We start from the raw sequence: 27,996 nt of genomic DNA on the forward strand, positions 1-27,996 counted from the left end.
GGGAAGCCCCACCCCTCCCCTCCCCTCCAGCCCCGCCCCCGAACCCCGCCCCCTCCACAAGGAGGCGGGGGGTGCTCTCTGCTCTTCAAAGGTCCCAGGAGGGTATGGCGCTGCTTCCCCAAGAACCAGCTAATAGAGACAGGAGTTTCAATGAACATTTATTTCACCATTCTTTTGAGTGGCTGTGTACAAGAACAACCGGCCGGAGAACCCGACCCACGGCCCCTCCGGGACCCCTACTGCAGGACCCAGAATGTCAAGGTAGGTCCTGCCCCAAATCAATCCAATTACCCACCCTGCCGATCCCTCGCCCTCTCGCTGTCTGGCCTTCTACCCAGAAGCCCAGATGAAAACGTTTTAAATAATGAAGAGCCTGGTTGGCTTGTAGTCTGAATTCTGGTTTATTAAGTAGCATTCAAGAGTTATACTGTAAATAAACATCATCATGACTAATTAAAATTGCCATTCATTATAAATACCAACCAGGTTAAATAATACTATTTTAACTATCCTTACCCCTTAGAGTTGGGGTTCAGATTTTTCCTTTTCAGGAAGTTATTTTCATGAAAAATCTTTAGCATTTTGTTACCTCTTCCTTCACTAACTGTTCCCATGACTCCCTTCTATAAACAGAATGAGCACCTGGGTCCCTGGGAGCAAGCTCTTTCCCACTCAACCTGGGGTTAAATCCAACTTTTTCAGTGAGTTTGCCCCATCTAGGTTTTGCTAAACACCAACCACTACTTCCTGTTTTAGATAACCTTTGAAAGAATTTCAAACATTCAAGAAGTCATCAGCATATCCTATTTGCCCCACCACACCCACTTGCCCAATCCTGAACTTTACTGAGATTAACACAGGCACCTGCCTTCCACCTGTTTCCACTTCCCTTATTCTACTGTAAAATAAGATCTGTCCTGACATTAAGAAAAAGGTAACTGTTAAACTGACTTTTCCCTTTAAGTAACACAGGGGGTAGTTTCCTTCCCTATAAGACTAGCAAAATATTTCACACTACTTTTTTCTCCTTAAATAAAAGAAAAATATATGCAAAATTACTATAATAGACACTGCTCACTAGGTGCTGGTGGATTAACTAGCACACTCTTCCCTCCTTTCATGAGATTCCTGAAAGGTGTATACTCAAACACACCAATGTGGTCCTCAGAAAGCAACAGTGTCATTTACTAATAATTCTTGCAGGGAAATAACTTTCTCCTTGAGAAAGGAAGAGTAGCAATATTTCTATCATGCTTGTGTCCTTTCAATGCCACATAGTTACTGAGGCTTGGGGTTGGTTACAGAAATTATAAGAATAGTTCTTGAAAACAACTTCCAGTTTAAAAAACTGACAACAGATATCCCCATTAAAAACATTCACATGAACCAAACAAAAATCTTCAACTTCAGTACAAGCAGGAAAAAAAAAGGCTCTATAGGAAGTTCAAATTACACTCTTCGATGCACTGAAATGGAGAAGGGAATTTTATCCCAATCAATTGAAAAACTGGCTTCCTACTATTCATCCAATTCCTAAAGTGAAAATTTAAGTTCTGAACTTTGATTTGCTCCAAAATATATTGAAATGGGTATTGTCTTGACAATTCAATGATGGTCTCTATACAGATTCATCAGATTAAAAAACAAGCAAGGGCTTTTACCCCACACCCCAATGAAAGAATAAAGATCATCTCTGAGCAGCAGGCAGTTATTTAATACAAAGTCACTCCTCAATAGCGGTGGCTGTACCAGTCATTGTTGTTGACCTGAAGGAGTTCTGTCACAACCTGCAGGATGTTGTAATTGTGTTTCTTCAACAGCCTTAGGTTCAGCTGCCTGTCACAGAATCCCATTTCAAAGAGATGGGCCATCAGGGCTGCTGTCTGGTCTTCAGAAACTATTGGCTGTGCAGACAAGAAAAGTAGACAACATTTTCTGTATAATTAGTTTATCCTGCAAATTTTTATTATCTTGCCATACTAGTCTTTCCAAATTTATTCGAAATGAAAAGAAACTAGATGCAAGGCTATGACATTCCTGTCCACCTGACATATTAATGGGTCTTTTGAGCTGAGGGGGTATGGAATGCTTCAAATTAGGTCTGTCAGTATCCAGAGAGGGCAAAGCTGGGAGATAATGAACTGTCCTTAGAATTAGGAGAAGGCTTCAGATAGGACGTTCAGAAAGAAGCATTCTTTGGCCAGATGAGGTAGAAGTAGAAAACAAGCCTTAGAGGCACTATAAACATGAAGGTTATTGTGATGATGGAGCAAATATGAGCAGGGAAAGACTGTTACAGGAAGATGGTATGAGAAACTGTCTGATAAGCACAGGATCTAGACAAAAACTGCTTGAGAAATTATTTCCTGGGTAGCATTCTTGACTGCTTTTCCTTCAAAATAAAGTGGTTCAAGTTATGAGGAAGCTAACATTCACTACTTCTTTTTTTAAACCGAGCCCTGTTGTAGCCAAAATTACTTCCTTAAATCCTCCTAACAATGGCTGTTCTGTTATTATTTCTACTTCACAGATTGGGGATGCAGGGGCTGCAGAGCAGAAAGATGACTGACTTTGGAGGCAGAGAGGCTTAGGCCCAAACCCTCACTCTACCATTTACTCACCAATTAGGCTGAGTGTCAATCCCTGAATTTATGAAATGTAGACACATCATACCTCTATTTGTAGGATTGTTGAAAGTATGTAAACATGTTGAGCAGTCTCTGGTGATTTTCCTCTACACCTAATTCCAATGTTCCCTTCTTCCTCTTATTTCAGGATAGACTATCAATCCTCTTTTCCAGGTTTAATCTTTCCACATATACTTTGCTTTGTATCTCTTTACCTCTTACCACTTCAGAAATATTTCTTCATTAATTGTCTTCTCATATTTTTATTGTTAACCCCTTTCACTACTGGCTTGCCCATCTCAAGTCTCACTCATCTTTACAAATGTATCCTTCTGGCATTTGCCCTTTTTTTTTTCCTTCCCAGCATTGAGGCTTGAACCCAGGGGTGCCTTACCACTGAGCTACATATACAGCCCTTTTTGAAATTTTGCGACAGGGTCTTGCTAAGTTGCTGAGGTTGGCCTTGAATTTATGATCCTCCTGCCTCAGCCTCTGATGGCTGGAATTATAAGCATGCACTACCATGCCCAGCACTGCTGCCCTCTTTTTCTCATTGTAGCCAAGCTATTGGAAAGTGAGGCAAATTTGAACTCTTAAAATTCCTCAACTCTGGTTTGCACCTCTCTGCAGCAGCTAACACTGTTGAATACATCCCTCTCACTAAAACCTCCTAAGTTCCAGTAGAGAATTCTTGTTTTCTTTCTAGTTTTGTCTTCTTTGCAGTGTCCTCTTTTCCCTGATCCTTAAGGTTCCTTCTTGCCTTCCCCATTCATCCTGGATAATCTCATCCATCCACATGGCCCGTACTACAACCTGTACGCAAGAAGATTCTCAAACTTTAGCACCGAGCCAAATCTCCCCTGTGATTCAGATGTATTTATCCAACTGTACTCTGGTTATTTTTATTTTTACTAGAATATGCCTCAAACACAACCCTACTCAAAACTGACCTCTTTTCTTACTCAAATATATCCTGCCTGCATAGCCTCTCTTAATGCATGGTACTATGAACTGTGTAACACAGAGACTTGGGATTTGTCCTTGACTTCTTTTTAGTCACTTAATCATGGTCACCAAGTTCTGCCATTTATGTCTTTAATTAGTTCTTCTAGTCTTCCTTTCCAGCTACATACAAGGGTTTTCATATGGATTTCTTTACTGGCTTCATCCAAGCCTCCAGAGTATAGCAGAGTAATCTCACTGAGAACAAATATGATCATGTTAAATCACTTCCTTAAAAACTTTCTATGGCTCTTCATTAGCTTTAAAAAAATAAAATCCAACCCCTTACCCTACTGTTGAGCTTTCCTCATCTTACTCTTCTCAGACCAAAAACACCCTCTACACTAATATTTCCAAGTCTTTCTTACTAGCTTATTCTCTTTGTCTACAATACTTTTTTTTTTTTTTTTTTTTTTTTTTTTTAAAGAGACAAGTCTTGCTGAGTTGCCCAGGTTTGACTTGAACTTGTGATCCTCTTTCATCAGCCTACTGAGTAGCTGGATTTACAGGCGTCCATCACGCCTGGCTTACAATACTCTATTCACCCTTTCCTGGCAAACACTTGCTTTATCCTTTAGGACTCAGTTCATATATTATCTACCAGGAAGCCATTGGTCCTACTAGGCTGAGGTGTTTCATCTGTCTGACTGCACCAGCATAGTATCTTACCCCATACTATAAATGCATTTACCTCCCTTGTTTCCCATGATCTTTGGGCAAGAACCAGTGTCTTATTCATCTTGTAGTGTCAACACCTGGACTAGCTTCTCTATACATGCAGATCTCAACAAACACTAGGTCCTTCTCCTTTCCTCCCTAAAACAACTTGACTAAAATCATATATCTAGGAAGTAGCAGAGTTGTGTGTTAACCAAAGACTAAATCTAAAGCCTATGCTCTTTCCATAATGTCAAGTTACTCGCCAATCCAGATATGTCATCATTTTCATTGGTGATTTGTGAGTTGAGTTTCAGGAAAACAAAACAGACACTAACCTGTGCAGTGACTGGTGGCCCAGAAAATAGGGCCTTGTACGCAGAGGCAGCAACAGACAAAGCCCCTTTCACCAGTCCTCCAGCAATGCTGCTCCCATGGTGGTTCCTGTAGAGGAAAACCAAATTATCTCCCCAAATACAATGAACCGTTACCTTCTTACAAGATAATCTGGGTGCTAATCCTTGAAAGAAAATGAAATTTCCTTAAGAGGAAAAAAAAAATCAGATGTAAAAAGAGAATGTGATTATTTCTTCAGTATTCTAGCTATCTTGGTTTGATGTAGGGCCCAGCTCTACAGGTACGAGGTATGGGCACTGCAGGAATCATACCACTCTGGTTATCATGACAGCTTTCAGTCCTAGCGGAAAATTAATGTAGTCACAGGCACGCTGGGGTACTGACTGTTCATCTCAGAGAGGCAAGTGTGTCTATAAAAAAAAATCACTAAGATGCACACTGGCTTGACCTTCCTGCCTTCTCTGGCACTAAGGGTGAGATGAACTTAAGATACTCCTTTTTTGTCTGGAATGTGAAAACACTTAAATATCAGCTTAGCCCTCTGTCCAGTGTTACTCAGAAGTCTTAGGTGAAATCAGAACAAGAAAAAATGAGGGCTCTTCTTCTCTCTGAAGATGAGCACATGCTCTGAGAGGCTCTTTAAAGCAGAAGCAATACTAGGATATCCACCTGCTTCTGAAGCAGAGACTGCACAAGGTCATTACCTTGAGTGGTCATAGCTCTTCTGTCTGCTGTTTACAAGTCCTGATGAGCCTCTGGGCTCTAAAAGCAAAAGAGCTGTTGGTTAGACGCAGCATCCATAGGCACCTAGTGTATCCTACTCATATCACAGCTATTATAGAGGCAGGTGGCAATCTGTTCTGTGTTTGAAATCTCTCTCTTTTTGTGAAGATTTTGAAAGTTCTGTTTAGAGAAGTGATACAGAGAAACTATCCAGAAATGTAAGGCGATACACAGAAATTATCCAGAAATGTAAGGTGACTGTTTACTGAACCTAAAAAATTAAGTGCACAATCCTATCATACCGATACATTAGTTTTCAAATACTTTTACATTTGACCTTTTGGGGAACAGTAAGAAGTGATTTTGAGAATCTACTCACAACTTCACAGTGCTATTGTCCAGATTTTTTTAGGAGGAGGCAGGGGGAAATGGTATATTTCGCTCTGTTGCCCAGGTAGGTCAGTTATTTTTTTATTATTTATTTATAGACCAGAAATTAAACTCAGGGGTGCTTAATTACTGGGTCATATCCCTAGCCCTTTTCATTTTTTATTTTGACACGGGGTCTTGCTAAATTGTTTTGAGTCTCACTACATTGCTGAAGTTGGCCTTGAACTTGTGATCCTCCTGCCTCAGCCTTCTGAGTCACTGGGATTATGCTGTGCATCACCACACCTGGCACCCAGGTATGTCTTGGATATATGAGCTCAAGAAATCCTCCCACATCAGTTCTATGCCACTGCATTGAGTTCTATCATCCTGATTTTGTAGGTGAGGAAACAGACCCACAGGCATTATAAACCAATTGGACTTCCCAAGGTCACAGTCAGGAAAGGTGAAACTGGAGTTGGAACCTACACTAGCCTGATTCCAAACTGTGCTGTCCACTACAGCACAATGCCTACCTCTATCAGGTCTCATTTAATAAATATTTAGCTAGAAAATAGAAATAAGAGAGTATGAGGGAAGAGTGCAGAAAGAGGGAAAGGGCAAGTTTCTAAAAACTGCCAAGAATCGTGAAGATGAAGAGCCTATTTATTCCTGGCTTCCATTAGAAAGGAACAAAGAAAGAGATGAAATTCAAGCTATGCATTACCTCCTCTGATCTGGTCAGGGACTGAAGAAACTTCTGGTATGGTAACTGGTAAAGCCATTCCTGGGGAACCATGTTGTACACAAGGAGGGCTCCTTTCAGAAAGACACAATATTCCAAGTAAGTTAAAAACATCTATTCATGAAAAACAAAACCATCTATGGTAATGATGGAGAAAAGTAAACACAGTACAGCAGAGCCAAATTCTTTATAGCATGTTTACATTTTTGATCTAGATCACATGTGAGAACTTAGCAATCTTGTCAGGAGGGCTGCATTCTACTCCTGGTTTTCCTGTTTAACCACAGTTAAGCTAGAAAGATGGCTTCAGTCTGGTTACTTCCCCACTTCTTCAAGTGGTGTAAATAAAGGGAAATGTCTAGCTTCCTGGGAGAATGGTTTAAATTTACAGTCAAGTCTCCACCACTTTTATACTATTAGGAGCAAGCAATGATTCAGATTCAGTAGAAAATTGAATAATTTCTATCTGGTTTTGTAGTGTTTTTTTCCATAACAGACTTAACTTCCTAATGATGTTTTGGGTTAATGTATGAATGAATTTCTGCTGCCTTTAGCCATGAATCAATAGAATAAGGGAAGGTCCAGAGATGTTTGTGTTTAAAATCGGTTCTCAATTATCAAAAAATAAGTAGACAAACTATACTCAGATAACTAAAGGTTGACTAAAGAAAGTATTTCTTTTTTTTTTTGCGGTGCTGGGGATCGAACCCAGGGCCTTGTGCTTGCAAGGCAAGCACTCTACCGACTGAGCTATCTCCCCAGCCCTCAAGAAAGTATTTCTTTAAACCCCAAATCCACGAATACTGGAAAATACAACTTTTATTCATCTAGATTCAGACTTCACTATGGGAAACAGTCTTTTCCCAAACAGATGAAAGAACAGGATTTGAGATTAATTTGTCTCCTCCCACTCTACTTCATCTCTAAAGAACACCCCGGATGAGGCAGGTGTGAATGGTACCTGGGCAGTGGTGGTGGGAGGCCCACTACCTCTGGGATTAGGGGCACTGTTTCCAGAGTCTGTGAGGTTGTGAGGATGTCACTGATGCTGTGCTCCTGTGGCTGGTTCTCCTCTCCAGGAAGTCTCTCCTCAGCCTCTGCTGGTTCCTGTCCAGCCTCAACCCCAGGCTCGCCTTCAGCCCCCCGCTCCAGGCCTGGCTGTGAGAGTGCAGAGCTGTACATGGAGTCCCCCAGGGGGCGGCTGGTATCAAAACACTCAGGTAGGATGATGATATAATCCTCTGAGGAAGTAGAGGACTGACTCTGAACTTCATCTTTGAGTTCCTCCTCTTCCTCCTCCTCCATGACAATCTCCTCCCTCTCATCTCCAAGTGGTCCTTCTTCAGGCAAGGCAAACTTCACTAAAGGATGAAAGTAATCAATTGAATGTAGAATTCTAGAGCAGCCTCTGGTGTTATCTTTACTTGGTAAAGTTTTGTGGATCATGAGCTAGAATTACAAATGCCACAGGAAAGGGAAGAACCAAAGGGAAAGGCTGCTACTGGAGCCAAGGCTGTATTCTAAGTTTGAAGGCTATGCAAAACCCAAAAGAACCAAAGCTCACAAAAACAAGGTGGGCAGAAACATCCAGGCTCCTGACAAGCAATACAAATCTTTCTTTTTTGCCATACTGGGGATTGAAACCAGGGTCTCATGCGTGCTAGGCAAGCGCTCTACCATCAGCCCAGCAATACAAATCTGAAAAGGAGGAGAACCCATCCTTTTTCCTCTTCGTATGATGGTTAATATACTGAGGCAGGGTTGAAATCAAAATGGACACACTAACTGGGTGCAGTAACACATGCCTGTAATCCCAGAGGCTCAGGAGGCTGAGTCGGCCTTAAGCAACTTAGTGAGACCCTGTCTCAAAATAAAAAGTAAAAGAGCTGTGTCTCAGTGGTTGAAAACCCCTGGTTCAATATCTGGTAACAAAACTAAATAAAAACAAAATAACGAAATAAAACAAAAAAAACCCGGATACATTATCTACCAGTGGTACAAAGAGAAAACATCAGGTGCAGGGCTGGATGACTGCTTTCCTTCTCTGTAAAAGTAATGCATACTTAGAGGGAAAAAACTGGGACATGGAGGAAGGAAAAAGGACATAAAAAAGGTACCCAAAATTCTGTTAGAATAATAATGAACATTTTGATCTAAGTCCTTCTGGGGCTTTTTGTTACACATTTACATGTCTGAAAAAAGCATAAATATACATAATATATGTGTATACTTTAAACAAAAGTGAGACAATCATATTTAAAAGTATAGGTCAAATTTCATTTATAATAGAGACTTTCCTTTTTTTCTTTTTGGTGGTACTTGAGATTAAACCAAGGGCACACTACCATTGGGCTACATCCCCAGTGCCCCCAACCCCCCACCTTTTTAATCTTGAGACTGAATCTCAATAAGTTGCCCAGGCCAGCCTCGAACTTATGTCCTCCTGGCTCTATATTATTTTTATGCACCAGAATTTGAATTTTTGAACAGTTCTTAAAATACATACTATTGGCTCTACTTATCTGATATCTAGAATTTTCTGTTACAGAGTATTACAGCAGGATTTAATCCTGAGAAACTTAAGTTTGGTACTGCTGCTTCTCACTATTTCTGACTATTGCTCTTGGAGAAAGCAGACAACTCAGCTGCAAACAGGGGTTTCTGCTGAGGAGGCTCTGTCAACTTACAGGAAGACTCCTTTCTGCAGAATCCAGGCAAAACAACTGGGTGCTGTTCCTCTGTGGTATGCAGCTGTAATTCTGTCCCTGAGAAGGTGCAGAAATAAGTTAGGGCATCTTCTTCATCTTTTTTTTTTGTGGTATACTGAAGACTGAACCTAGAACTCTGTACATGTTATGCAAGTGATCTACCACTGAGCTACATCCCCAGTCCTAATATTTATTTTGAGTTGGAGTCTTGCTATGCCCAGGCTGGCCTTGAACTTTGGATCCTCCTGCCTAAGCCTCCAGAATAGCTGGGATTACAGGTGTGTGCAATGGCACCTAACTAGAGTGGCTTCTTTGCTCCTAATTCTCTAATGAGAAGAGTCAGGTAGCAGGTGTAGTCAAAAGAATAAAGGTGAACAGTTTCTAACAAAGATCATGCTCCCTCACCTCTCAGTGAAGAAGAGCACTTCTATCTGTTCAGGTCTGGCAATCACAATTCAGGTGTCACCCTGTTAGCTGGTGGAAATGCAGGGAGACTTACTTTGCAGGGACTTCTGTCTGCAAGGTGGGTTGTGGTCTGGGGCAGCATCCAAGGTAAGGGATCGGATTACAGTCTCACACACAAACTGGGTCCCACTCAGGTCTTCTTCTGCTTCCTCCACTGAAGCAATGTTCTCCGCTTTCCTCTTTGCAGATACTGTGGAATCTGAAAGAGACATAAACCTCGTCTGCACCTAGTGTTTCAAGATTTGAGGCCTTTCACTATTCATTATTCATGCCAAGACTAGGTCAAGGAATAGCTGCTCTCTGTGCCATGTAGGGAGACCACTGAGATGCTCTAGGACACCCATTTACATGCTAAGGTAAGATTAGTAAGAAATAGTTAGAAATGGATGTGATATGGAAAGGGTGGCTGCAAATACATTACAGATACTTAACCCCTTACCAGGAAGTGCTTTAAATCCCGCCCCTTCACTTTCTTCCTGTATCTGCCCCAAGCCTGGCTTCTCTATTAAAGGACTGTCATGTGGCAGAGGAGACATGCAGGGAGTCATATCTGGAGAATTGAAGACAGGAGAACCATCAACTGAGAAAAAGCATCACATCATAACAGTCAGTGTCCAGAAGTAGCAGTTCATAGGTTTCTTGCCTCCTGCAGGGCTAAAATAAAACCAGATATGCTTCAACACCTGTAGATCAACAGGTGTGCAACTAACTCAGTTCAACCAATTTGGGAAGGATCATAAAACCAGTTACTTGGCCTGCAAGGCCATAGCCAAGACACAAAATCATGAAATGTAAAGGAAGAAAGGAAGGAAAACAGAGAAAAGGGTCCTTCTATGGTGGGGAAGCCCTGCACAAACTTTCATGTTGCTTCTGACAGACAATGGGAAAAGAAGGAAAATGGACCCATGGGTGCAGTTTTATAATCACATTCTGGGAGAAATCCTTGCCATCCATTTCCTCAGAATAAAACACCAACCACCAGAGCATAGGCTACAGTACCTTTGTGCCTGATAATAAATAACCAAGATGAACTGAGTGAAGGTCTTACCCACAGGTGTGTTGTGAGGTACTCTCTCCAACTCCTGAACAATGTTTATGTCCAACAGCTCAAAAGACAGCAGGTCCTAAAAAAAAAAAAAAAAACCAGAACATGTTAGGCTGCTTATAGTGTACCCTAGAGCTGTTTTGTTTTGATGGGACATGTAGTTCATTTGCAGACCATCCTGAATTCAAGTGTTCAAATTCATGCCTCCCCTTAGTCAAGTGAAAACAAGAAAAGTTAATGGGAACTAGATGTTCAAATGACCAAACAGCAAAAATCAGAGAAATCCTTGCCATCCATTTCCTCAGAATAAAACACCAACCACCAGAGAACACAGTGGGTGCATTTAGCCAGACAGGCTAAAATAAAGAGGCAACTAAAGGGAAGTTATGGTGAAGCACAGGACTGAGTTCCCAAGTCAATTAGAGAAAACTCAGTTTAGAAACTCGCTTCCACGTGTGATCTCTTCCTTTTAAATACATTTGCCTGTGAACCACCTATGACTATACCTCCTTCTCTGCAACAGGTTAAAAACTTTCCCCAAGGTGCTGTTTTTTGTCCCTTGCCCTCAAAGTGCTGAATCTTCTACCTGTGCAGTCAGAAGGTCCACAGATGGAATGTAGAGCTCTCTCTCGCTGGAAACATTTTTTGTCTTCTGTACGATGCAGGTTCCTGTTCCTTCTGTCTGCTCAGTCACTTTACCCAGTGGAATTTCTTCTTTAGCCAGAAGAACCTATAGGATCAAACCATTTGGGACAAATTTAGGCCCTCAAAAGCACGTCAGCGGCAGGCTCACAATGCCTCCCCCTAAAAAAAACAAAAACAAAAACAAATAACACTGCCAACAAACTCACACACACACAAGAACTACATTAAAAATAAAATTGATAATTTTAGAATTAAAATAGTAGAGGGTCCGGTACGATGGCACCTGCCCATAATTCCAGTGACACAGGAGCTGAAGCAGGAAGATTCCAAGTTCAAAGCCAACTTCCACAACTTAATAAGACCCTATCTCAAAATAAAAAATAAAAATGGCTGGGAATGTAGCTCAGTGGTAAAGCATCCCTGGGTTCAATTCCCAGTATCAAAACAAAAAACTAAAACAAAACAAAAAACAAACCCACAAAAAGACCCTCTCTCTCTCTCTCTCTCTTTTTTTTGTGGTGGAGTCCAAACCCAGGACCTTGTGCATTCCAGGTAAGCATTCTACCAACTGAACTATATCCCCAGCCCCAAAACCTTTCTCTTTTTAAGTTAATTATCTCAGGTATTTTGTTATAGCAGAAAGATGCCCAACACACTAACCTTTTGTGATTTCTGAAAGAACAATCAGCTATGAGTGAGGTTTTTTTTTTTTTTTTGGTGTGGTGCTGGGGATCGAACTCACGGCCTTGTGCTTGCAAGGCAAGTACTCTACCAACTGAGTTATCTCCTCAGCCCGTTATTTTAGTTTAATTCATATGCTCCCTAACTTTTGAAAAAATACCTTGGCATACTGAACCAAAGTCTGTCAATCCTCACCTCTTGCTGGCAGGTGAGATCATCAGCTTTGCTTGAGCTGACCAGGCCCCTTTCAATGTTATCAGGGCTCTCTGCAGAAGGGAAAGGATCCACTATGATACTGCACCAGACTCGAGGCCCAAACTGCTGGCCTTTGTGAGAAAGACGCCAATGGGAAGTGTATGTTCCCTCCAAGGTTGGGGCAATGAACTCCACAGACACAACTCCCACATGGCCTGCCTTTAGGCAGGGAACCAAAACATCCTTCTTTTCTGTAGAAGCCAAAGTCAAGTTTCCCCACATGAACTTGAGCTGAAAAGAACAGTGACAAGAGAAAGAAAGCTTGTTAGCTAAACACTATGGCATTTCAAATTACCTCATCTTCACATTTTGTGGGGGAAAAAAAAAAAAAAATACCTTTGTGTCTGCACTCCACTTTACATTTCCCGTGTTTTTCATCCTCCAGTGTTTTATAAACTTGGTTCCTGGCTGAAGGTGAGTCCCATCAGGCAAATTCTCATCCACAAATGCTGCACTGAGTGTTGGCATAACTGGGGCACAGGGCTGTAAAGGAAGCCTGAAGACAAATTCAGATGCTTAGTAACTTGCTGTTGGATGTGATGGCTTAGGAATATCTCATACTGACTCTTGAAGCTGACTGACTCTTGAGGATGAACTAATGCATTTGCCTTAAAAATAATACTGAGCAAGGCACAGTGGCACATGCCTATAATCCCAGTGACTTGGGAGGCTAAGTCAGAAGAATTTTGAGTTCAAAGTCAGTCTCAGCAACTTAGTGACATTCTGTCTCAAAATAAAAGATAAACAAGGGCTGGGGATGTGGTTCAGTGGTGAAATGCCCCTGCATTAAATCCCTAATACTTCCCACCCCCCAAAAATAATAACAATAAAGTGCTACTGGGCATAGTGGTGCACACCTGTAATCCCAGCAACTTGGGAGACTGAGGCAGTACTGCAAGTTCAAGTTCAGCTGGGCAACTTAGTGAGACCATAAGCAACTAAGCAAAACCCTGTCACAAAATGAAAGATAAAAAGAACTTGGGGATATAGCTCAGTGGTAAAATAACCTTGGGTTCAACCCTAGTACCATACAAACAAAACAACAAAAAAACTGTCCTTTTTTTTTTTTTTTTTTTGGTGGCACTGAGGATCAAATACCAAGCCTCAGGAATGCTAATAAGCAAGCACTCTACCACTATGCTATAGCACCTAGCCCATAAACCAAAACATGATGAGGATAATTAAAAGGGTTCATAAAAACAACTGGAATGTAAGGCTCTTAAAACATTTTTTTCCTTTTGCTTCAAATCTATACTGCCTCCACAAAAAAGCAATCACAACCACCCCAGTTCTGAGCCTTACTAGTTTCTGTCTTTCTGAAGGCAACAAAGCAAATGTTAAAAATAATCATTAAACCACCCTTTAATAAAGCTAGGATCAGAGAATGGGAAGTTATTATTTCTTGAGGAACTGGAATTGAATCTAGGGCCTTGCACATGCTAGGCAAATGCTCAACCATTGAGCTACATCCCCTGTCCAAAGAATGGGAAATTTTAAGGGTGTGGATATTAGGAGCTGCCAATAGATAAGACAGAAGATGGCTAGCCAAGCACAGTGGCACATGTCTGTAACCTCAGTAACTTGAGAAGCTGAGGTAGGAGGATTGCTTGAGCCTAGGAGTTCAAGACCAGACTAGGCAACCCAGAGAAACCCCTAACTTGAAAGAATAAAAATAATAAGTAAATAAAGCTGAAGTCACAGTTTTAGAGAGCTGGAACTGAAGTTCTTGATCCCCACCATGGCCCTAGGCTTACATCAGGGTGTTAGACTGCAGCAAGCTCTCAGGTCGGCCCAAAGAGGACTTGGGGCTCTGCAGTCCATGGATGGAATTCCAAAGATGAATCTTCCTGTGAAGTTTAAGCTGCTTTTTGAGTTCTTTAACCTCTGCTTTACGCTGTTTCTTCTCAGCTCGCAATCTCTGCTTTTCTGCTTTAAGAAAATTCTTATCAACCTGTTTCTGGAGCCTGTGAGACAATAAATGAACATTTTTAAAAAACAAAAACAAAAAAGCACTCACAAACAAATCTCAAAGCAATTTGGAGCCAAGTGCAAGCATCAGTGTCAACATCTAGTTTAGTTTCTTAAATTCTTTTACAGTTATTTCCACTATATTACCTTTGGATAGCTGCCTTCATTATAGCACATCAATGAAAAGGAGTTGAAATAAGGAGACCATCTATAGTTCTGTGACACTACATATTATCCCCCTTTTTTTTGTTTGTTTTTTGAGTACTGGTAATTGAACCCAGGGGCTCTTTACTACTTACTGAGCCACATCCCAGCCCTTTTTGAGACAGGGTCTCACTAAATTGCTGAGGCTGGCCTCAAACTTGTAATCCTCCTGATTTAGCCTCCCAAGTGACTAGGATTACAGGAGTGTGCCACCATACCAGTTCACTAGACTATTTTTTTATACCAGGGATTGAACCTAGAGGAACCTAACCACTGAGCCACATCCCCAACTCTTTTTATTTTTATTTTGAGATAGGGTCTTGCTAAATTGCTAAGGCTGGCTTTGAATCTGTGATCTGCCTGTCTCAGCATTCTAAGTCTCAGGAATTTCAGGCATGTTCCACCACACCTGGCTCAGAATTTTTTTTAAGATTTTTTTTTGTTATTGTATTTTTTATACCTTTATTTTGTTTATTTTTATGTGGTGCTGAAGATTGAACCCAGTGTCTCACATGCTAGGCAAGCACTCTACCACTGAGCTACATAACTGCAGCCCCAGATTTTTTTTATCACTAGCATTTTGTGTTACCAGCACCAAGAAGCCAAACAGAAAATATTTACCTCCAACTATATGGTTTTACCTGACTTGTTCCAGAGCAGCAGGAAGACGAGGAGTAGAGTACTTTGACTGAGAAAATGGTTCAGAGGAACTCACAACAGGTCTCCGCAACTTCAGTAGGACATGGTTAGAATCATGGGCATATAGTCCTGCTTCACAATCTTCACAGATGTTGTAAGATGGGCAGAGGCTTGGGAAAAAGAATGGCAGAGTACAGAATGGCATAGTAGGTACCCCAGGTAGGGAGGTGAAGATCAGACTTCTGTATTTGTTCCATTACCAGCTTGGTGGTAATCTGAGCATGTCACCTGACCATACCAAGTCTTAATGTTCCTCATTAATAAAATAAGGACAATAACATTTAACTTGCATCCATTTCTGTGGGACAATCTATGGGAGGAAGCAAGATATGAAAGCATTTGGATCCACAGGGGAACTATCCTTAGTAATCTAATTTTGTTTTGGGGAACATAATTTTGTCTGGCCCTGTTAATCCAAATATGTATCTGAACATAGCAATCGGAATAGTTATCCCTCAACCCACAAAACACAAGTGTGAAAAGTAGCTTGTGCTTCCAATCCAGAGCTATAACATCTAATGCTCAGACACCTAATTTTCCTTTACCTACTCAGGATGCTAGGAAGTCACTGCTTTAAGGTCTATCAACCCCTAGCTATGCCCAGGCAACTGCTTACCTACACTGGTAGCGCACACCAACGATCCTCCTTTGGCAGTTACTGCAAGCAATATGCCAGCTGAACTGGTTTTCTGGCAGAAACAGTGTTTCCTCTGAAATAGGCATTGAGACTTCTGAGGGACAGGAACCCGGAGGTGGGTTATGGAGGACAAGCTTCTCATGTAATTTCTGTTCAAGCTTCTCAACTGTTTCTTTAACCACTTGCTCTCTGAACTAGAATACAGAGCAGAAGGTGGGGAAAACTCAGTTCCAATATTGTAAGTATTGTAACAATATCAACAGATCACCATCTATGGTATAAGAACATAATAAACACCTAATAGCTACAGAATGAAATAAACAGAAATGTAACAAAAGGTCCATTCTTAGTTCAAAGAAAATAACAAATCCTTTTTATGAATAAATTTTTAGCTTCTTCCTTCTCAAGCACAGAGATTTGTTTCCCTTCCTTATTTATTTATTTATTTTTTGGTGGTGCTGGGGATTGAACCCAGGGCCTTGTGCATACTAGCAAGCACTCTACCAACTGAGCTATATCCCCAGCCCTGTCTCCTTTCCTTATATGATTAGAATTAAGATGTCCTCTTTTACTGATATCTCAATACAAAGGTTATTGCTTTCTTTCTTTCTTTCTTTTTTTTTTTTTTTTTTTTTTGTGGGGGGATACTGGGGCACTTAACCACTAAGCTACATCCCCAGTATTTTTTTTTTTGAGACAGGGTCTCTGCTAAATTGTTTAGGGCCTCACTAAATTTCTGAGGCTGGCTTTGAACTTGGGTTTCTCCCGCCTTAGCCTCCTGAGTTGCTGGGATTACAGGTGTGCACTACCACACCTGGCAAAGGTTAGTGTGTTACTGATTACATGTGCTAAGTTTGGAAATCACTAACTACCACTCTTCAAGATTCACCTGCACCAGAGGCAGCAGCCATCTGGGTTCAGCTTTCTATTTGTTGCACATTGCACCTGGGTCAACAGTGCTGCTAAAACCCAATCCAGAGAGAACACTCACTGTTTCCAGGTAGCTTGTGAACCAGTCTGGGGGCTTGTCTTGAGGCTGGTCTTTGTCACATGGAGTAAGTGGAAATGGCTATATGAAAACACAATTCAAGACCTTGAAGGTTACCTTTTCTATTTAAATTAACTGCCCTGATGTGTACTATTTTGAATTTGTCAAATTATAGACGTATAAGGTTTTAAAAAGTTACAGTGTAAAGGAGTACAAAAGGAAATAAAGCCTCTAACCTACTCTGTTCCCCCTTTTCCAGAAGCAAACCAAGCAGTTTCAAAAAGTCAGACAGATGGTCACAATAACTTCCACTTTTTTTTTTTTTTTTTTTTTGGTACTGGGGATTGAACCCAGCATTGTTTAACCACTGAGTCACATCGCCAGCCCTTATTTTTTTGTTCTGAGACAAGGTCTTGCTAAGTTGCTGAGGTTGGTCTTGAACTTGCAATCCTCTTGCCTCAGCCTCGAGTTGCTGGGAATATGGATATGTGCCACCACACCTTGCCAACTCCCACATTTTTGGAGAATACTCAAATCTTATATAAAATAAAATAGGATGTAAGGTGAGAGAATTGGATAGGCAGGTTCATCTCTTCATACCTGGGCTGCAGGCTCCTCTGGGGTCTTCATGTCTGATCCCAAGACTCTCACCAGTGAAGAATAATGTGCAAGTGGCTTCCTCCCTGTCCTGGCAGCTACTCGTTTTTCTGCTACAACTGGGAGTGGGGTTTCATCAACATCATGATGCCCTTCATGGACTTGCATCTGCAGTTGGTTTCCCTGCTTAACTGCCATCTGAGAGCATATGTTATAAAACAAAACACGTTGTATGATTTCCCTTTCCCAAAGGAAATTTCAAAACACATGAATAGAAGTGTGGTAAATTATGCTAGAGAACTGGGTGATTTTTGTTTGCATTACTAAATAAATATAAATCAAGCATTCCCCAATCTGAAAATATGAAAGGTTACCAAATCCAAAATTTTATGTGTACTGGCATGGTGCCACAAGTGGGAAATGCTACATGACCTCATATATGAGTTATAGTCAAAGTGCTGTTATACTAGGAATATTGTAAAAAATTATTATCAGGCTGTGTATAAGGTGTATGTGAAATATAATTAAATTTCAAGTTTAGACTTTGGTCGCCAAGATATCTCATTAAGTATATGCATATATACAAAAAGAAAAAGAAAATTCCAACACTTTAAATTTTTGGATAAGTGTTACTCAACCTATACATTACTATCTGTTCTGCTGTTTCCTTGCCAAGATTACTAACTATGAGTAGTTTTATCGTTAAACCCGAACAGTAATGTTTTAGTGTAGCAACTTGGTGAGATTTTTCATTAACTGAATTATTCCCTTCCTTTTTTTTTTTTTTTTTTTTTGTACTAGGGATTGAACCTAGAGGCACTTTGCCTCTGAGCTACATCATTCTCAGTCCTTTTCATTTTTTAATTTCAGACAGGGTCTCATTAAATTGCCAAGGTTGGCCCTGAGTTTGCAATCCTCTTGCCTTAACTCTTCTTAGTTGCTGAGATTACTTACAATGCCTGATTTTCAACTGGTTTTTATATAACACTCCATCTTTGAATTTTCATCTCTATTTTCCAAAAATGTCAATCCTAGACTAACAGAACTGGAGGAATTTAAAACTATGTCCCATAATGAATCATTTACTTTTCTACTAACAATAATATTTTGGAAAGCAAGCCAAAGGTCACATCTTTAAGAGTTTAGGAGCCATGTCAATGGGGTTCTATGTACCCCCCACCTCACTGTCACCAGTAACTGTTCTTTTTTTTTCTTCTGTGTGGCAGGGGGTCAGTGTACTAAGGATTGGACCCAGGGCTTCGCGTAAGCTAGGCAAGTGCTCTACCACTGAGCTAGCACTTTTTGTTCTTATTTTGAGACAGGGTATCATTAAGTTGCCCAGGCTGCACTTGAACTTGTGGGATCTTTTTGCCTCAGCCTCCTGAACAGCTGGGATCACAGAGATGTGCCACTAAGTCCAGGTCCTAACTGTTTTTTCTATCAGTATTTCTACCTTACACTTAAGATTTCATTTTAAAAAGCACTTCATGGGTAACCATGTGAGGTGATGGATATGTTAATTAGCTAAACTGTGGTACTAATTTCACAATATACACATGTATCAAAACATCAAGTTGGTCTGGTGGTATAGCTCAGTAGTAGATCACTTGTCTAGTATGTGCGAAGTCCAGGATTCAACCCCCAAAACAAAACAAAAATCATAGGACTATGTACCTGGATTTTTGTTGTTTTTTTAATTGTTAAAGACAAGGTCTCCCTATGTTGTCCAAGCTGAGCTCACGTGGTCTTCCTGCCTCAGGCTAGGACTATAGGTGCTGACACTATGCCCAGCTTCTCTGCATTTTTAAATGACAGGATAATGGCACCAAGACCAGCAATGAGATGAGACAATAACTGGAAGAAACTTAAAAAAAATTTTTTTTTTGTAGTTGTAAACAGACAGAATGCCTTTATTTGTTTATTTTTATGTGGTGCTAAGGATCGAGCCCAGTGCCTCACACATGCTAGGCAAGTGCTCTGCCACTGAGCTACATTCGCAGCTCTGGAAGAAACTTTTTATTTGGAGTTGCCTTTTGCTGAGAGGCATGCCCTTCTGACTATAGTCTCCCTAAAAATAGTTTTCACAGTATTTTTATTTACTAGTTTCTAATGAAATTTAAGTTTTAATCAATCAATCTGTTTAAAATTATTCGAAAACAAGGTTAAATAACCATTACCTTAAGTGCTTCTTCATATTCTCCTAAAAGGACAAAAAAAACAAAAACAAAAAACAAAAACAAACCAGTGATATTCAATATAGTCAATTCTGAAGATCTAATGTACAACATGAGGACTATGTTAATAATAGTTGATCATATTAAGAATTTTTGCTAAAAGAATAGATTACAGTGGCTCTTGCCATGGGGTGGCAGAGGATACATAACTATGTGAGAGGATAGATATGTTAATTTGTTTTGCTATAATAATTTTAGTATGTGAATGTATCTCATCATGTTGTATACATTAGATATACACAATAGAATTTATTTCTAAAAAAAGTACAGACAAGTCTGACTTTTAAGAAATCTTAGTTTACTATCTTTACTAAAAAAAATTTTTTTCTCTTTTTTGGCAGTACTGGGGAAATGCAGGGGCCTCTACTACTGAGTTACATCCCCGGTCTTTTTTGTTTTTATTTTGAGACAGGTTCTCACCAAGTTACACAGACTGGCCTCAAACTTGTGATCCTCCTGCCTCAGCCTCTTGAATAGCTGGGATTATAGCTATGCACCACCATGCCTGGATATTAGCATCTTAAATACAAGAGAACTTTGCATTAAAGCTATTCAAAGGCACCATCTTATGTACAAAAAATGATATACAATAAAAACCCAGGGCTGGGGAGGTAGTTCAGTGGTAGAGAGCTTGCCTAGGATTCATGAGACCCTGGGTTTGACCCCCATCACTGCAAAAAACAAACACAAAACCCTATGTAACTAATGTTAATGGATGACTGAGTGCAATATCAATTTATAGTATACCAATTTTATTCTAAAATGAATATTATAGCAAGACTGAGTATAAGTGGAAACCCCTCAATGCTTAAATGAACAGATTAAGGCATTTAAGTAAAACTGAAAATATCCTCTCCCAGGGACTCACCTTGACTGTTAATGGATACCTGTAAAGAGAAAAAAACAACAGTGAATTTTAAGTGTCATCAGTTGAGTATTTCTCTTACTAGGAACAGGACAGACACAAAAATCTCAGGTTGGGGGTTCAGTTTTTCCAGTATCGCTCCTATTCATGAATAATAATTAAGGAATTTTATTTTTTAAGTACTGTGTCTTTCTTTATTTCACGTAGGTACATCAAGAGGCAACATTATATATTGGTTCTTATCCTGGGCTCTGAAGTCAGAAGATATAAACTGAACCCCTACTCCACCACTTACAAGCTTTTTTGTGCCTGTGAGAAAGTTACTTAACCTCTCTGTGCCTCCATTTCCTCATGGGTAAAATAGAGATGATAATAGTGTACCTAATACATAGTATTATTGATAGTTTGATACAATGTAACTACTCAATAAAGGTCAGCCATTGTTATTTTTATTATAAATGAAATGGCAGCTTGTTCTATACTTGAACCTAAGATTGTTACATAATTTTAACTTCTGATATTCTTCTTCAATGTTGTTTTCCTATTTTTCAACTCCATCTGAGATGCTACAAGCCTTCTTAGAACATGCAATCATCAAAAATATTTAAACCACTGCATAAATGAGATAAACACTATTCTTGACTTTTCAAATCCCGTTATCATGATGGAGAAATAAGATCCCTATTCTGAATACCTAGCAAGAGGGTTATAATATAATTACCTTTTCATTTTCTTCATCTAGGTATTTTATTTGAATAGTATTCAGGTCAAATGAAACTTTTACCTGCAAATGAAAAACAAATGCTATATGATCCAGACATCAAAAAGACAGTTTGTAACAGAAACCCAGAAGACATAAAGGAAAGGGTGGGCACTTTTCCCTATATACAACTAAACATTTTAAACTAAAAAAAAAAAAAGTTACTGGGGATTGAACCCAGGAGTATTCTACCACTGAGTTACATTCCCATCCCTTTTTTGTTGTTGTTATTGTTGTTTGCTGAGGCTGGCCTTGAATCTGTGATCCTCCTGCCTTAGCCTCCTGAGTCACTAGGCTTACAGGTGTGTATAACACGCCCTGTAAAAATTAAATAATTTTTTAAAAAAAATTTTGTTTGGGCTGGTGATATAGCTCAGTTGGTAGAGTGCCTGCCTTGCAAGCACAAGGCCCTGGGTTCAATCCCGAGCACTGCAAAAAAAAAAAAAAAAAAAAAAAAAAATTTGTTTTTTGGAGGTGGACACAATACCTTTATATTATTTTTATGTGGTGCTGAGGATCGAACCCAGGGACTCATGTATGCCAGGCAAGAGCTCTACCACTGGGCCACAAGCCCAGCCCCAAAATTAAACATTTTATATGGTAAAAAAAAAAAAAAAAACACCATGATGTCAAAAGATAAACAATAGACTGGAAAAAATATTTGTAACTGGTTATAGACAAAAGGTTAATATTCATAACACAGAGAGAGCAAAACTGCTAATAATAAGATTAACAACCCAAGCTAGCGACCATGGTGCACCCCTATAAATCCTAACTCCTCTCAGGAGGCTGAGGCAAGAGGATCCCACATTCAAGGACAGCCTGGGTATCTCAGAAGGACCCTGTCTTAAAATAATACTAAAGAAAAGGGCTGGAAGGGCTGGGGATACAGCTCAGTGGTTCAGCACTTCCTTAGCATGTATGTGGTCCTGGGTTCAATCCCTGGTACTACAAAAATAAAAATAAAAAAAAATAAAAAAGGCCATGTAAAAATGGATAAAATTATACCGAAAATTCAGGAAGAGGAAATCAGAAAGAATAGCTAACAAATAAATGGCAGTAGTCAGAACAATGCAAATTAAAGCAATAAGAAATCAATGCATGAGAACAGAGAGAAAAACAACAACAACAACAAAAATAAAAAAACGACAAAACAAAAACCAGAGCACTTTTTTTTTATTTTGGCAGGGTCTAAGTTGCCCAGGCTAGCCTCAAACTTGTGATCCTCTTGTCTCAGCCTCCTGAATAGCTGGGACTATAGGTGTACCACACTGGGCCCAGTTTATAAAGGCAGGCTTTTACCCCAGGGTTTCATTAGATAAACAAAGGCACATAAGAGTAAAACATTCACCACTGCAAACCCAACAAAATCAGAAGAGTACACAGGGCAACAGAAGACAAGGAAAAGCCCAAGCGAAAAAGGGACAGGTAAACTGTTGTCTAAGCACTTGTGGGAGTTTTTTTCTAGTCAACTTTAGATACCCAACCTCTGACCTGGCAATAAAAGCAATCAATAGGCTCTTGCAAAACACAAGTTATATTCTTGGTAGTGGACAAACAACAGTTACATATATCTGCTCTCAGGCAAAAGACATTCCTCTGAGGCCTGGTTGGGCAGGGTCAATTCCTCAGACTGTTTCTAAATAAATAGGTTTTCCAACTCCTATCTCATTGAAATAAAAGTAATTTTACCTTCACTTTGTAAACTCTTCAAAAGGAATTAAGTTGTTTGTTCCCTTTATCAGGGCACACCTTCTATATAAATACTGAATCCCTGTCAAACACAATTTTCCGAAAGGTCCAGAAATGGTAAATAGGACAAATTTAACAGCCATGAAATAATACTGCTAAAAATAGCTACCTTTGGAAAAAATATAAACCACTAAGAAACAAAATAAAGTAATACTCACCATAGCTTCAACATCAGCCCAAGTTGTATTTTCTGGATCCGAAACCAGAAAGCTTTGAGTTTCCTTTTTAAAAGTCACATTTAGAGTAACCTGTGGTTCCATCCTGTGGGGCTAAAGTTGAGAGAGTGGGCCAAAGAGTGAGAAGGAAAAACATACACGTTAGAAAGGTTCTATAAAGTGAACAAACATTTGACAAATACCTGTGAGGATCTAATATCGACTAGGCTTGAGACACAGCAATGAATAAGAGAAACAATGTCCTTATTCTTGGGAAATTTATCATTTAAATAGGTGCTTTTTTTTTTTTTTTTTTTTTTTAATGGTACTGGGGGTTGAACTGAAGGGGGCTTTACCACTGAGCTACATCCCCAGCCCTTTTTATTTTGAGACAGGTTCTCACCAAGCTGCTTAGGGCCTCACTAAGTTGCTGAGGCTGGCCTGGAACTTGTGATCCTCTTGCCCCCAGCCTCCTCTATAGTTTGGATTACAGGTGTGTGCCACTGCACCTGGGCCTGGCTCTAGTAGGTCCTTTAAACCAAATCTCATTGTTAAATAAAAATTGTTCCAGTTGGGCACAGTGGTCTATGCCTGTGATTTCAGCACCTAGGGAGGGTAAGGATGTAGCTCAGGGACAGTGTCTTTGGGTTCAATCTCTAGTATCAGCAAAAAAATATATAAAAATTTTTAAATACCTTTATTTTGTTTATTTATTTTTATGTGGTCCTGAGGATCGAACCCAGTACCTCAATGTAAGGCAAATGTTCTTTCTCTGAGCCACAACGCCAGACCAGAATTGTTTCTTCTAAGAAATAATTAGTGGCCAAACTATGCCATAAAGACTTTTACTTAAATAAAACAGAACAATTTAGTTATTAGGAACTTCAACATTAAAAAGAAAAGTCAAGCCAGGTGCAATGGCATAAGCCTGTTGTCCCAGTTACTTGGGAGGCTGAGGCAGAACTGCTTCACCCAGGAGAAGCCAGCCTGGTTAACATAGTGAGACTCCATCTCAACAACAACAAAGTCTGCTTGGTATTTAAATTTTGACCACACCCACAGAAATCATGTAGTATTTGTAAAATCTCTCAGGATTTACTGTACTTTATCAGCCTTAAGCAACTTAGCAAGACCCTGTCTCAAGAAAAACAAATTTTTTTTGGACCAGAGTAGATACTAGATTAAGGAATTGTTAACTTCTTAGGCATGATAATGGTATCATGGTTGTTTAGACACACACACACATATATATATGTGTGTCTATGTATATATTTTGGAACTGGGGATTTAACCCAGGAGTGCTTTACCACTGAGTTACATCCCAGCCCTCTTTATTTAAAAAAAAAATTTTTTTTTTGGGTGCTGGGGATCGAACCCAGGGCCTTGTGCTTACAAGGCAAGCACTCTACCGACTGAGCTATCTCCCCAGCCCCTCTTTATTTTAAATTTGAGAAAGGGTCTCACCAAGTTGCTTAGGGTCTACGAAACTGCTGAGGTTGGCTTCGAACTTGTGATTCTCCTGCCTCAGCCTCCTAAGTAGCTGGGATTACAGACCTATGCGCCCAGGCCCAGCTCATCCCATTTTTAATCTGCAGCTACAGAGCCGAATTCTGCTCTGAGCACAGGAGATATGAGATGAACAAGACTAAGTCCTGGAAGTTTCCACCAAGGGGCAGGAAGACTTTGGGTTATAGATACAACTCTGGCACAATACACAAGTCATTTAACTGTGAACAGTCTGTTCACTTCTGAACTTCAGTTATTGAACCTGTATAACAGAAATCATATCTCTGCTTTACCTACCTCATGATTTTATTGTAGGGATTAAAAAAAAATGGGGGTGGTGGTGCTGTGGTATAACTTAATGATAGGGGAGTACTAACATGGGCAAAGGCTGGGTTTAATTCTTAGCACAAACACAAAAAGTGTGTGCAAGCTCTTTGAAAATATTATTAAAATACAAAGTTATTATTATAGTAAGCCAGTCCTTACGGCATTAAAATAGTTTTCCCACAGTATAAAGCAGTGCCCTGTGAAACAATACAATTGAGTTTATCATTTTGAGAACCCTGAACTCTCTGAAGAACACAGATTTTTTTTAAACCCATAAAATGTTTCCCATTCATGGGCTGGGGCTGTAACTCAGTGGCAGAGTGCTTGTCTAGCATATGTGAGGCACTGGGTTTGATCCTTAGCACCACATAAAAATAAATGAAATACAGGATTCTGTCCATACACAACTACAAAAAAATTTTTTTAAATATTTTTTTCCAGTTGGGGATATAGCTCAGTTGGTAGAGTGCTTATCCCTCAAGCATGAGGCCCTGGGTTCAATCCCCAGCACTGCCAAAAAAAAAAAAAAAAAAAAGAAAAAAAAAAATTCCCATTCTTTGTCTTCACCTAAAGTTAAATTCACTGCCAAAATACTAGTTTCTAGCCCCACTCCTGCTGACATCAAGTATTTATTCACATTACATGAAATTCCTGGAGTCCTCAAGATTGGTCAGAATCCCTGTCAAATTCCCAGACTTTGTGCAAAAAATGAGGGGAATGAAGTGATTGATTCAGTCTGTTAAAAGTGACATTCTGAAATACATTCTCATTTACAATGCAAGAACATTCTTCCCGCCAGAAATGGTGGTGCATACCTATAATCCCAGTAACTCAGGATGCTGAGGCAGAAGGATCTCAAGTATGGGGCCAGCCTCAGTGACTTAGGACCTAAGCAACTTATCAAGGCCCTATCTCAAAAATAAAAAGGGCTGGGGATATAGCTCAGTGCAAAGTACCCTGGTTCAATCCCCAGTACCCCACCCCACCCCACAAGAAAAGAAACATTCTTCTACACTTTCGAAAATCTGGAAGGAAACTAATCTACCCTTCCCTTTTCTCAAATTACACAATTGGAAATTAGTTGAATACTTTGGAACTCACCCAGCTGGTTTGCCAACAGGAGAAAACAGGAAGTCAGAGATTCTAGTTCAACTGGACAACATCCAGGTCTTCATAAAGAACTGCCTATTCCGGGATGTGGTGACACATGCCTGTAATCTCAGCTAATCTGGAGGCAGAGGCAGGGCGATCCAAGTTCCAGGCTAGCCTGGACAACTTAGTAAGAGTCTGTCTCAAAATAAAATTTATAGAGGACTGGAGATGTAGTTTAGTGGTAGACTTGCCTAGCTTGAGCTAGGTCCTGGATTCATCCTCAGAACCACAAAAACAGCAAAAATCCCTGCCCAACTCTTGCTTACATTTTAGAATTTCTTTCAGCAAGAGCATTAATCTTGAACTTGTGGAAATACCAAAGCTATAGTTAGTCCCATCTGTTCCTGTAGGCTTAAAGCCAGTAGAATCAGGTAGCTGGGGCCAAGGACTTCAGCTTTCATAATTGGCATTATTATAAGTTTATGCTACTGACTCACCTTCACTTGGCACAAATCAGCTTTTTCTCTATGCAGATTTTTTCCAGCTTCAACAAATACCTTTAATGAAGCCGACCTGAGAACCTGAGCTTTGATTACTGTCTTCACCAGAAGCCTGTACTAGCTACTGAGACTTTAAAATGTGTGACCTGAAAGCTAGGTATTTGACAAAAAGGAAAAACAGTGACTTTCCAATACCAAAAGTCTCAGACCAACGTCTCTTTAAGAGGGTCTCAAAACAGGGAGGATGGGATGAAGATGATGTATGGGTAGTGCCATTTCTCTCTTGCAGACTTAATCCCAGTGTTCCAGTTATCGTTTCCTAGCATTAGGTGTCCCTAAGACAGTGTCACCACCCCCTTAGGACTCTCATTTTCTTTGCCTAGGCTCTTTCCGGGGAATCTCGGTCTTCCTTCGGAAGAAACCCGGCGTTCTGAGTCACGGGCTCTCCATACCTCCAGCAGTATCCACCCTCACGATCCCTCAGAACACGAATGGCTCTCTCACCTGGTCACTGAAAAGATTAGCTGCCCTAAGCACGGAAAAAGTCGCTCCTCTTTTCAAGATTCTCCTCTGAACTTTCCCAAGCCCTCCTGGTGCGACGTGACCCCACACCAAGGTAACCGCATCTGCTTCCTTACCAGCTCACCGCCCCGGGGGGGCGCCTGCCAGAGGCCAGTGCAAGGACCGTTCGCTGCTAGGCCTGCTGTTATCCCTGCGGGGTGAATCTAACATGGCGGATAGAGACAGGGCCTAGTCCTCTGTTTCTCGGAGTTTCCAACAAGATGATTGGCTCTTACAATTTGTCCCTCAAAATTATTACCCTGCTGATTGGTTGAAATTGCGCTGGAGGGGGCGGGGCAGAACAAGCCTGAACCGCACAACAATAACAAACACTGGGCCGGAGGGGCGGAACTACAAGTGCGCAGACGTGGGCCTAGGCGAATTTCCCATTCCTAGGAGGAGCGGGCGTCCCGTTTTCCCTCAGTTCACTGACCTTACAGAACTACTTGCCGAGACTCGCGGGGCTGATGGGAATTGTAGTCTTTCTAATTTTTAGCCTAGTCTCCGATCGCAAGACGCGAAAAACACAACACTCCAATCCATAGTTGTTGATGTACATAACCGCGAAGAGGTCTCCAATCTACCGACAGGGTTGCTTTAAGAGTCGTGTCCGCTTCCGGTGTCGGAAGCTCCTCTTCATGAGACTACAGTTTCCAAGAAACACTGTGGCGAAGGCCTTTCGTTCCGCAATGCATGCTGGAAATCGCAGTCCTACCCCCAACCCCACTATCCTTTTATTTACCTAAACTGAAGACTTCCATTGCAGTGGAAGGCGAGGGGGCAATGGAGCCTCTTCTTGCAACTGCTTTGGGTACTATGTTGCGCTCTTATTCGGGACTTATATGACGATTCCGACACTTGCACCGTAATTA

The 27,996-nt window shown here is 40.4% G+C and overlaps 1 protein-coding gene across 13 annotated transcripts; it reads right to left on the bottom strand.

Annotated features, from left to right (window-relative positions):
* Nucleotides 1-382: 382 nt before the first annotated feature.
* Nbr1 (NBR1 autophagy cargo receptor) lies at nt 383-27,995 on the bottom strand. 13 transcript variants are annotated; one of them, XM_047543569.1, is made up of 23 exons: nt 27,558-27,995; nt 26,073-26,199; nt 23,142-23,252; nt 21,193-21,255; nt 20,475-20,493; nt 19,550-19,572; nt 17,376-17,570; nt 16,779-16,856; nt 15,767-15,981; nt 15,093-15,260; nt 14,034-14,243; nt 12,616-12,775; nt 12,220-12,510; nt 11,285-11,428; nt 10,702-10,777; nt 10,093-10,203; nt 9,688-9,852; nt 9,168-9,245; nt 7,442-7,841; nt 6,463-6,554; nt 5,348-5,405; nt 4,625-4,730; nt 383-1,904 (listed from the first exon to the last, which is right to left on the bottom strand). In XM_047543569.1, the coding sequence occupies exons 3-23, from the start codon at nt 23,241-23,243 to the stop codon at nt 1,731-1,733; spliced, it is 2,928 nt and encodes a 975-aa protein (XP_047399525.1). In that variant the 5' UTR covers nt 23,244-23,252; nt 26,073-26,199; nt 27,558-27,995; the 3' UTR covers nt 383-1,730. The 13 variants fall into 13 exon arrangements, with proteins under 13 accessions (XP_047399525.1, XP_047399522.1, XP_047399521.1 ...); XM_047543566.1 differs by having other exon boundaries at nt 26,073-26,258; XM_047543565.1 differs by lacking the exon at nt 27,558-27,995 and adding an exon at nt 27,202-27,319 and having other exon boundaries at nt 26,073-26,258.
* Between the last annotated feature and the right edge of the window lies 1 nt (nt 27,996).

Source organism: Sciurus carolinensis, chromosome 3, assembly GCF_902686445.1.
Source record: "Sciurus carolinensis chromosome 3, mSciCar1.2, whole genome shotgun sequence".
NCBI classification, from domain to species: Eukaryota; Metazoa; Chordata; class Mammalia; order Rodentia; family Sciuridae; genus Sciurus; species Sciurus carolinensis.